The sequence below is a fragment of the Microplitis demolitor genome, chromosome 2 (genome assembly GCF_026212275.2).
Source record: "Microplitis demolitor isolate Queensland-Clemson2020A chromosome 2, iyMicDemo2.1a, whole genome shotgun sequence".
In the NCBI taxonomy this organism is placed as follows: Eukaryota; Metazoa; Arthropoda; class Insecta; order Hymenoptera; family Braconidae; genus Microplitis; species Microplitis demolitor.
In genome coordinates this window covers 1,127,830-1,138,735 of record NC_068546.1, presented here as the reverse complement: position 1 = coordinate 1,138,735, position 10,906 = coordinate 1,127,830, and the positions used below count along the sequence as shown (strand labels likewise).

Below are 10,906 nucleotides of genomic sequence, written 5' to 3'. Positions count from 1 at the left end.
AAATCAGTTGGGTTTTTTCGGCACAGTCTAATACTTATTTAAAAATTGTAAAAAAAGTAATAAGTAAAAAAAAAAATTTCTTTTTATACTTAAACTAAAAATATATTTAATTACCTTAATTATAAATATATAAATAAAATAGTGTAAATATTTGCAGTCTTAGAAAATTTATATGAATTATATATTTCACAAACATAATATATAATAAACTTATTTATACTATTTATTGCTATAATTATTGATTAATTTTTTATTTCCAATGACATCACATCAAAATATATAGTAATATATAATATATACTTAATAGTTAATATGTATAAATTTATTCTGACACTAAGATAAAATTAGAGAATTGTTATCACAACTGATAATACTAAGGTCAGCTACTAAGTAATTTTATTTTCCTTTTAATCATTTGCTAGTAATTTTTTTTTTTTTTTTTTTTTTTTCATAAAAATAAGTTTTTAATAAAAAATTTAAAAATAGAAAAAGTAAAATTTTCCACCAGTTCTGAGTTATCAAGTTCATAAATTAAAGCCATGATTATTATTTTTAAAAATTAAATTTAATTATCAGAGTATTAAATTTTCAAAAATTATGACACATGTAAGCAAATAAATTAAATTACCGCAAATAAAAATTCATTAAAAACGTCATAATAAAAAAAAACATATTGTTTATAAATTTAAATTAATCAAGTACTTGAAATAATAAAAGTAGATTTATTTTAATCTGTACGTCATAAAACAAACAAGTGTTAAAATTTATAAATATAAAAATTTGTAATAATAAAAGGTTGATAATTTTTTTTATTAAGAATGAAGTGATAAATTGTTAAATAATATACATTACATATGTTTCGGATTTATTTAAATGCAAAACACGGTTGAGTGGGGGATGTGGAAACAAGTTTGTCGCGCATAAAAATGGGAAGATCACCGCAAGCCGGTTTTATCAGTCAAGTTCATTTCAAATCGCTAGTTGGAGTTCACTTTACTCAGTTGGATTTAATTGTAAACGCAGTATTTTTTTAATTCATTTTTTTTTTAACTACGTCAGAAAAATGGATTCCTTTAAAAAAGGATGGTTTAGTGAATACAATGATCTATGGCCTGGTATAAGCGTTTCTCTTGAAGTTACGAAAATTTTACATCACGAAAAATCACAGTTTCAAGATATTTTATTAGTTGAAACGTAAGTATATTTTTAATTGATAGTGAATGCGGGTGAATTATATTTTAATTATTTTTTACCTCTTGTAATGTTTTGATAACTACCTTCCACACTATCTTATAAAAAAAGTCGCTATCAAAAATATTTATCATGGATGCTTATTGTCTCTATTAGCCGCAAACGTGACCAATTATCTCATAGAAACCGTTGCCATGATAAAATTTCCCATAGCAACTGTTGCTATGAAAATAATCTTCATAGCAACCGTTGCCATGACAAGAGTCTTCATAGTAACCGTTGCTATGACAACATTCTCCATAGCAACTGTTGCTATGACAACAGCCTTCATAGCAACCGTTACCATGGCAGCAGTCTTCATAGCAACCATTGCCATAATGACTATAAGCGGTGACATAACACCAACTTTTTGCTCCGTTTGCTGTATTTCAGGATGTCTAATTAGTAAATAATTATTAAGACTAATAAATAATAAATAAAAATAAAATTTTTTTTACAGAAAAGCACATGGAAAAGTTTTAGTACTTGATGGAATAATACAATGCGCTCAGAGTGATGAATTTTCATACCAAGAAATGATATCATTTTTACCATTATGCAGTCACCCGAACCCTAAAAATGTATTAATTAATTAATTATTCAATTTCTTAATAGCAAGCCACTGTATAGTAATAAAATAATTAGACTGTTGTATTTATTTGTAAGGTATTAATAGTCGGTGGTGGAGACGGCGGGGTAGCGAGAGAAGTAGTAAAACATCCTGATGTCCAGCATGTGACCCAAGTTGAAATAGACGGTCGTGTATTAGATTTGACCCGTAAATATTTACCACATATGGCCTGCGGGTTGGATCATCCTAAAGTGACTCTTCATGTTGGCGACGGATTTGAATTCATGAAAAATCACTCGCAGCAATTTGATGTCATTATCACTGACAGCAGCGACCCAGTTGGTAAATTAATATATATTTTTTCGACGATAAAATTTAAGTGAATTTGTACTTCTCTAGGACCAGCAGAATGTTTATTTAAAGAGTCATACTTTACTTTGATGAAGACGGCTCTAAAACCCGGCGGAATCGTTTGCAGTCAGGCTGGAACTGTTTGGTCTAATGAAAGACTAGTGGAACAGACATTAGGGCATTGCAGATCTGTTTTTCCAGTTGTTGCTTTTGGAATTACATCAGTACCAACTTACCCCACCGGACAGATTGGATTTGTACTTGGCAGTCGTAATCCTGTATGTTAAATTCCTTGTATTTTTTAAATAATATCTCGACTTGATAGGAAAATTCAAATTAGCGAATAAACTTGGCGGGAATTCATAATAATTTGAAAATATTTTTAAATTTTTCTACGTGGGAAATTTAAAAGGAGACTTTGGACCGACAGACTGAGGACAGGACTCGCACGCGGGAGATCAGGGTTCGAATCACGGTCTAGATGGTTAATTTTAAATAAAATATTAATTTTTGATTCATTTCAAAATTTAAATTAAAAGTAATTACTAGGGACAAGATTTTCGCCTTAATTTTGAAATGAATCGTTCAAATGTTTGGTATTTTGGCGAAAATATTGGTCTTATAGAAAAAATTTTCAAACAAAAGTTGTAGGAAATTGAATTTTCGAAAAAAAATGTCTTTTATGATTTTCTTATACGACCAATATTTTCACCATAATTTCAAAATTAAGATTCATAATGAATGATTCAAATTATTGATAATTACCAAAATCTTAATTTTGAAATTATGGCTTTTTTATTAATCCTATGACAAAATTATAAGAGACATTTTTTTTAGAAAATTACATTTTGAATAACTTTTACTTGAAAAATTTTTCCATACGACCAATATTTTTGCCATAATATCGAAAATTTGACATCATTAATTATTAATTGTCAATTTTTTAATTAAGGAAAAATCCTGATCTCAGTAATTACACATTTCTAATATTTATATATTTTGTATATTTATAGGAAACAAAATTTCAAGAGCCAATTAAAATATTTAGTGAAAAAGAATTAGATGACATGGATATGAAGTATTATGATGATAAAATTCATAGATCTTCATTTGTACTGCCCAGATTTGCCGCCAAAGTTTTGAAACAATCATTAGGAAAATAATTATCAGAATTTAAAATATTTCAATATATAAATTGTAGTTATTTTAAAAATTTATTATTTGCTTTATTGTTTTTTCATCTTGACATTAAATTTTTAATTTAAAAGATATAATATATGTATAATAATAATATATATATATATTTATAATTATTGAAGGTAAAATGTTTATAATAAAAATATATGTATAATAATTAATAAAAAAAATTGTAATTAATAAAGTATTAAACATTCCAGAAATAATTATTAAATTATTAATTGAATTGTTTTATATATATTTTTTTAAGGCTTATTTGGCTGGTGTATTACAATAATTATTAACATAATAATAATAATAATATAAATGTTAAAAATATAATTGTTATATATTTATTAATAATTAATAATTTTTACTGCGTATATATTTTGTTATTTAATCAGTTCATTTATTTAAAATAATTAGTTTGACACAATGGCACGTAGTCGAATATTAATTTTTTTTTTTTAATAAATATAATTATATATTTATTTTATAATTCAATTCCTGTGCGTTTTATTTTTTTCATTCGCATAATTTATAAATTTTTGGCAGATCAATTTTTAAAAAATTATATATTTGGTGAGACCTTTTGATTATTTTTATTTATATATAAAAAAAAATATATATATTTAAAATTGCACTCTTTTATAATAAAAAAAAAATTTTTAATATTTTTTTTTTTTTGAGCCTGTGTCTTAAAATTTAATAAAAAAATGCTTTAAATTCGTTTTAAAAAAATATTTTCATTAAAAATGAATTAATCAGTGAAATCTTATAGAAATTATAAGATTTTTATCGATATTACAATTTTTTGTTTAATTTTAAAATTCAAATTTTTAAATTTTCCCGCGGTTTATTTTAAATATTTAAATAATTTTTTTTAACCACTGGTATACTCAATTAATTTTAAATTAAACATATATTTATTAAAAAAATATATTTAATGAGATTCTACTTCCAAGGAGCAACGATGAAATACAAATTAAATTATAAATAATAAAATATTAGACGTATGTTAGTAAGAAATAAAACCGGGTTACAAGAGAAATAAGCAAATAATAATAATAATAATAATTATAGAAAAAAAAAATTAATAAAATAAACCATAAAGCAATTAATCCTGCTATTAATCATGGTTAACATAAAATGAATATTAAATTAAATGATATGTTGCTTCTCTTGTTAATTGTCTCGCGTTAACGAACTTAAATATAAAAAAAGTAATTGCAAAAAAAAAAGTTGATAATTTAAAACATTAATTATATGTAATATAACTTTTTTAAATATAAATTATTATAAATATAAAAAATAAATGAATTTTTAAAATTCAAATAATTATTTTTTCCCGCCTTTTTTCTATTCCCGTCCCGCGCTATTTTTTATAACAATGGCGGCTGCGAAGTCAATCGGTGATCTGTGTACTAATCAGTGTAATTAATCAAGTAGATAATTAACGTAATTATTAATTGTCAGTGTCAGTGTCAGTGACAGTGTCAGTGTTTAATTTTAATTTCTTAGTTTATTTATTAATTCTAGTTTTTCATTGTTACAATTTTTTTTTCTTTTTTTTTCATAATTGACTTTTTTATTGACCGTTTGTTTAAATTAATAACCTTAATTATTGACGTCGTTTCACTACCGGTTAAAAATTTTTTTAATTAATTTTGAAAATTATGATCGAGAAGTCAGAACGAGTGTGAATGTAGCAGACATCAAATTTAAAATTATAAATAAATAGAGTAAATAATTAAAAAAAAAAATATTTAAAAAAAATGCACTTATTAATTTTGAAATTTTTCAAATGCCCATTTTTTCAAAATTTAATTTTATTAATTATTTACTCTATTTATTAATAATTTCAAATTCGTCTGTCTGCTCGCACTAATAAACTCATCAGATAATCAAGAATTTTTGAATTTTTTCAACAAATTAATTACAAAAAAAAAAAAAAAAAAAAACCAAAAAAATGCGCATGTAGAAAATAAAAAAATCTACAGGTGCAATTTTTCAAAATTTTTTTTTTTTTACAACTTATCATTTTTAAAAAAATTCAAAAATTCAGACGTCTGTTACTCTCAGTATCATTTAAATCTGTTTCAAAATGACGCCTCTTAAACGTTTAAAATTTATTTTTTCTAAAAATTTAATTGACATCCAATATCATAAATATCTAAATATATATATATATAAATTCATATATTAAAATATACAATTAAAAGGCAATTGTTGCTAAAGGCTATTTCGGAAAGCACATTCGTTATTTTTTAAAAATCTAAGGCCACTTCTAGTCTAATTTAAAAAAACCATCAAACTGGTCAACATCTAGAACATCAATGGGTAAGTCTAAAATTTAAAAACTCCAACAATTTTAAATATTGTGCGTTAATTTAATTATTTAAACATAAATCATTATCATTATTTATCATCAAACCTAAAGGATTTGGTAGAAGATTCTTGATGCTTGGACATTTTCATAGTAACTGTTTTCTTTTCAATTATTTTTTGCGTCATTGATTGCTTGGTGCTCTTGTGTTCGATGGTACCGTTGTCATAACTACCTTTGAATGACATCATGTCATTGCCAGAAGAATTGAACTCTTGTTGTTCGATCGTTTCGTAATTTGATGTTGTTTTACTTCCTAGACCTAGACCTAGACCTGTGCTGCTGGAATTACTAGGAAGACCAGTGGGACTCGAAGTGTAGACTTTGGTGGTAATGGTCTCGACTTTACCACCTGGTAAGACTTTGCTCTCAATGTTTTTAAAGCTCTGGCTCTGGGCGATCGACTGCTGGGGATACGAATTGAATCTCATGTTGTCAAGATGAGAGGGTGATTTATCTGATTTGAAAGTACTCATGTGTCCTGAGTAACGCTCAGAGTTCGCAGTGTCGTAATAATCTGGAGATTTGGTACTGTAGGGTGCGTCAATAAATTTACGCGATAACATCGGGGATTTAGCTGTTGCTATCTGTGAGGTTGCTGGTGGAAATGGGCCTTCGAGAGGTGATGAATCATATCCCAGTTTGCGATCCTCTAAGTATTCTTGATTTATTTTACGTTCTATAGAGCTGTACTGTGCTGGTGAATCAACAGATGAATTTATTGTCGAGTAGTCGCTGTATTTACCCCGAGAATCCAGTGAACCGTAGTGACTTTCTGCTCCTGATTTGTAGGAATCTTTCATTTTACGCTCGAGAGTTGATTGGGTTGAATTAACTTTCTCAGGACTTACGAGATTTTGTCTGTCATTTATTAGTTGACTTATTTGTCCTGAATTATTGTAATGAGTTGATCCGTATGGGCTACTATAACCTGGAGTATTATTTAAACTATGACCTGGACTACCATGACCTGGACCATGTCCTGGACTACCATGACTTGGACCATGTCCTGGACTACCATGAATTGGACCATGCCCTGGGCTAGAATGATTTGGAGCATGTCCTGATTGATCATGATTACCAACACGTGATGATGAATCATAACGTGATGAATAACTTTCATATCCACTTTGATCAGCATCATTTTCAGTATCTGAATAGTCTGGTTTATTTTTATATTTAGCTTGACGTATTGCAGTAAGACGACCACGTGCTTCTTCAAGTTCTTTTTCAATCCTCAGTACTTCTGACCGTGCATTTATTTCCTGGGCAATACCACCGACCATGCGTTTGTTCAAAACCAATGACCGTTCTTCTTCTTGTTGAATAGCTTGTTGAGCAGCGCGTACTAAATTATCAGTAGCTCGCTTCACCGCATTTCCAGCAGCCTGAAGACGCTTGGTACTCTCGCTGTCTGGATCTGCTTTTACTTTGCAAGCTACCAGCAGCTGAGCAGTACTGCTGGCCACTTGTTTGGCGCTGGAAATAAGTTTTTCTTCACTACTTACGCCCTGTACCAGAGCGTTCGCTGATTCTACAAGACTGTGAGTTGCTGCGGCGACTAGTCTTGCTGCTGAAATCAATCCCTCGGACCACTGGCCATCGTCCGAAGATGTCAGAGGTGTTCGGGATACTTTGCCGGTTGTTATTAGCTCGCGCTGGGCTGCACTTGCGGCTTTTATAAGAGCCGAAGTTGCTGCGGCTATTGATTTCGCGGCTTCGAGAATCATCTCGTCAAAGTTCATGTCCTCGCTTGTTTCCTGAAACAATATTCCATATTAGCAATGAAAACTCTATAAAATCTACTGCGCAGTAGCCTACAATCATATATTTGATGATAATTCTGACCACCTTATTAATATGTTTGATTCCTGGTCGATATTTAAATTAACAACCAAGAATATCAAACATATCTTAAGGTAATTCAGGAGTCAGCAGCTCGAAATCAAGTGGTACAGTAAATATTACAATGAATAATCACCTGGATGCTTCGCCGTGGTCGTAAACTGGCCAACTTTTTAGCAGCGGCATCAATGCTGGCCGCAGCACCAAGTAGTTCGTTCTCAGCGATAACTGTCGGGTCATCAGGGTCAACCCAATCGGCTCCTTTGAGTAACTCAGCAACGGCAACTAACTCCGTAACACTTTGGGCTATTTTACGTGATATCAAAGGCAATGCATGCTTTGCGTCACCAGTTCTCGATGCGATTTGCAAAATAGCTTGCAATAGTTCGCGGTAATTCATTGCGACATCGTGACCTGCTTGAAGGGTACGATCACGTAAATCTGCTGTCTCGGCACACTGATAGGCAGCTGATTTGCAAATCACCAGCATATCACTTATTGATTTACGTCCCATGTTTGCCGCAGCTATTATATCATCTTGTTTGCAGCTGTTTCCAGCTGCCACAGCTTTGGCTGTTGATATTGTGATGCTCTTGGTACATCTTACTAGATCTTCGGGTGTTATGTTTGCTCGTTGAAAGTCTGTTGTGTTTAGGGCACGGATTTCTTGACCAATTGCTTCGATTGTCGACTCCAGAGCTCGGGTTCCTCGGGTGTGTTCGTCCTCAACAGCCTTGACAGTTTTCAGCAGTGATGTTACGTTGGTTACCATCACCTGTTGATAAAACCAGTTGGTTAGATTTACTGATAGACATTTTAGTATGACCACATTTATTTATCCATGAGTGCTGTTAGTTACTTATAAGCCCTGAAAAAAGCCTGTTAATTGTTTATTAATGTATATATATTTTTTATGGACAATTAGTCAACGTCTAGAGGGATTTTTATTGCGTACTTGTAATAATTGTATGTAAGGATTTACGGGGTTTGTTAGTCACGATCCTGAGCCAAATACTGTCGGGTTAACAACACAACAATCTAGAAATGAGTACGTACCTAACCGCTTAATTCCGTACGGATTTACTTTTTTAAACTTTTGTTTATATTAGGAATTATTCTTAAGCAAAATTATTTCATTTTTCGACGATTTTATTTATGCGAATAGTGTACAAATGTTTGATATGTATGATATAGAGTAGAATGTTAAAAACCAATGAAATTTTTCATCTTAATTCATTTTCAGTAAAATTTTCTGCATAGAAAAAGGCTGGAGCTCAAAAGTTGTCATTCAATTTGATATCAATTTATTTTTGACTTTTTCGAAATATTTCTTAATCAAATTCATATATTTGGTATAAAAAATATCGCACCTGATTCAAATAATTTTATAATTTGGCTGAAATATATAATTCATTTAGCCCAAATAAATATTTTGTTCTTTGAAATAAATATGATATATTTGTGGTAAAGGTTTAAATTTGTGGCGACTAACAGAAAATTTGACGCTACTTATATATATGAAGCGGTGTTGCAATAGAAAATTTAAAAATACAATTTTTTAAATTTCCCGCCATAAAAATTTCAAATTTTCAAAAAAAAAAAGCAAATTATTGGTTTAGATCTGATTTTCTAAAATCGAGTTTTCATCAGATCTTGAGGTTTTGAGGTCCTAGGAAACTATTCTGACTATTTCATACGATATCTTTGGAACGAATCAACCGATTTAGAAGTTCTTGACGGCAATCGAAAGGGCTGATCAAGACTTAGACCTGGATAAACTTCGAAGTCAATCGGCTAAGTCGTTTACGAGTCATACAAAAAATAAAAATTGAAAACATTTTTTTTTTTTCAGGTTTTTTTCATAGGACTTATGAACTACTGGCCCGATTTGCCTCAAAATGTATCCAGTTCTAAGTCTTGATGATTCCTTTTAATTGCTGCCAATCACGTCTAAATCGGTTGATTCGTTCCAAAGATATCGTATGACAGAAATCAATTTTTTTAGGTTGAATAACAAAATAAAAACTTTTTGACTTCGAAAAGTTCAAAAATTTACAATAAATAACGTTTTTGAGCTTTCTTGGCTAAAAAAAAGCGAGGTTTTGGGGTTTGTCTACAGGATCAACCGTTTTCAAGTCAACTAACATTTCTTTACCACAAATAAACCACTTATTTCACGAAATTGAATTGCTAAAATATACAGTATCTTTTTTTCAAATAAATATTTCTTCAGTGTATAAGCAAGCAACGAAATTTTACTGAAAATAGTATAAGATCCGGAAACACGGACTATTTTTTTTAAGGATAAAATTCTACATTAGTATCAGAAGATCAGAAGTACGTTGTGCTGGTTGATTTGTCTCCGATGACGATCGTAGACGCATGAGTTCCTCTTCTTGATCAGATACAATCCACTCAGATTCAGAGCCGCCCGTGTCGCTTGTCAATGGTAAAATCTGATGGTGCAGCTGACGTTCAACTACCTAATAGCAGCCAATTGGCCAAAAATCCGTCGTTTCAAAATCAAAGTCCACCGTTTTACTTTTATTTACATTAAATATCAATAGATTTTCTTAAACAAAGAAGCAATCACTTCTTAAGCCTTACACGGATCTAAACTATCTACGCATTCCGTAAAAAAAAAAAAAAAAAAAAAAAAAAAAAAAAAAAAAAAATTATCTACAAATTTTTGCCATCACACAGGAAAAAAAAATAACAAACTATAAATATATATATATATTTGCTAATATACATATATTTAGACATATATATGATATGGTGGACTTTAATATCGACGAATTTTTGGTATGGATCTTTTTTTGTCTAACGGATTTAGATTTTCAGCACCGGAATTTCAGACATTTTCGAAACATTTTTGTTATTGTATAGGCCAACAAAGATCTAGTCAATTAAAGTCCACCCACAAAAATTAATAAAGCGTTTATTGTTACGTATTAATTACTCCTGTTAAATAACTGAAAGCAGTGTGTTATTTTTTTAACAAATGGGTTAGTTATCTTGCAGTTACACTGTTAGAAACAAGTATATTATGCTACCGAGTGTGAATTGGCTGATGAGTGTTGAAATTAACGTTCTTACTCAGTTGCATACAAGTTTTTACATCGAATGGTAAGAATCTGCGTCCTTTATTGGTACAAAGGGTCACGAAATCTAGATTATCGGTTTGCGCATGCGTATAATCTATTAGGGGATTGATTTTAATTTGATTAATGGTAATGTAAACACCTGTCTAGATATTAAGTTACTAAAGTACCCTAGTTTAGAAACCTTGTCTATACGATTCCCCTAAGATTTATCACCCGGATTGGTTACCTTAAAGTTTACCA

At 29.8% G+C, this 10,906-nt stretch overlaps 2 protein-coding genes across 3 annotated transcripts in view; one reads left to right on the top strand and one right to left on the bottom strand.

The window, feature by feature from the left end:
• Positions 1-708: 708 nt before the first annotated feature.
• Positions 709-3,463, top strand: LOC103580399 (spermidine synthase). The gene is made up of 5 exons (XM_008562129.3): positions 709-1,194; positions 1,691-1,811; positions 1,897-2,143; positions 2,201-2,430; positions 3,166-3,463. The coding sequence occupies exons 1-5, from the start codon at positions 1,064-1,066 to the stop codon at positions 3,313-3,315; spliced, it is 879 nt and encodes a 292-aa protein (XP_008560351.1). The 5' UTR covers positions 709-1,063; the 3' UTR covers positions 3,316-3,463.
• A 143-nt stretch (positions 3,464-3,606) lies between these two features.
• LOC103580400 (talin-2) overlaps positions 3,607-10,906 on the bottom strand; it is a 32,401-nt gene continuing 25,101 nt past the window's right edge. The window contains exons 9-10 of one of the 2 annotated variants that reach the window (XM_008562130.3): positions 7,696-8,334; positions 3,607-7,474 (exon numbers count right to left, since the gene is read on the bottom strand). In XM_008562130.3, coding sequence (XP_008560352.1) covers positions 5,747-7,474; positions 7,696-8,334 — 2,367 coding nt within the window. In that variant the 3' untranslated portion in view covers positions 3,607-5,746. Of the gene's footprint in view, positions 7,475-7,695; positions 8,335-8,386; positions 10,043-10,906 lie in introns of those variants that run through there. The other variant, XM_014445185.2, reaches the window with a different exon arrangement.

Bases quoted from the DNA above. Each gene is read 5' to 3' on its own strand.
- LOC103580399 (XM_008562129.3), top strand. From the start codon at position 1,064: ATGGATTCCTTTAAAAAAGGATGGTTTAGTGAATACAATGATCTATGG. The intron at 2,144-2,200 runs GTAAATTAATAT...GTACTTCTCTAG, and splicing joins TGACAGCAGCGACCCAGTTG to GACCAGCAGAATGTTTATTT. The intron at 2,431-3,165 runs GTATGTTAAATT...GTATATTTATAG, and splicing joins TACTTGGCAGTCGTAATCCT to GAAACAAAATTTCAAGAGCC.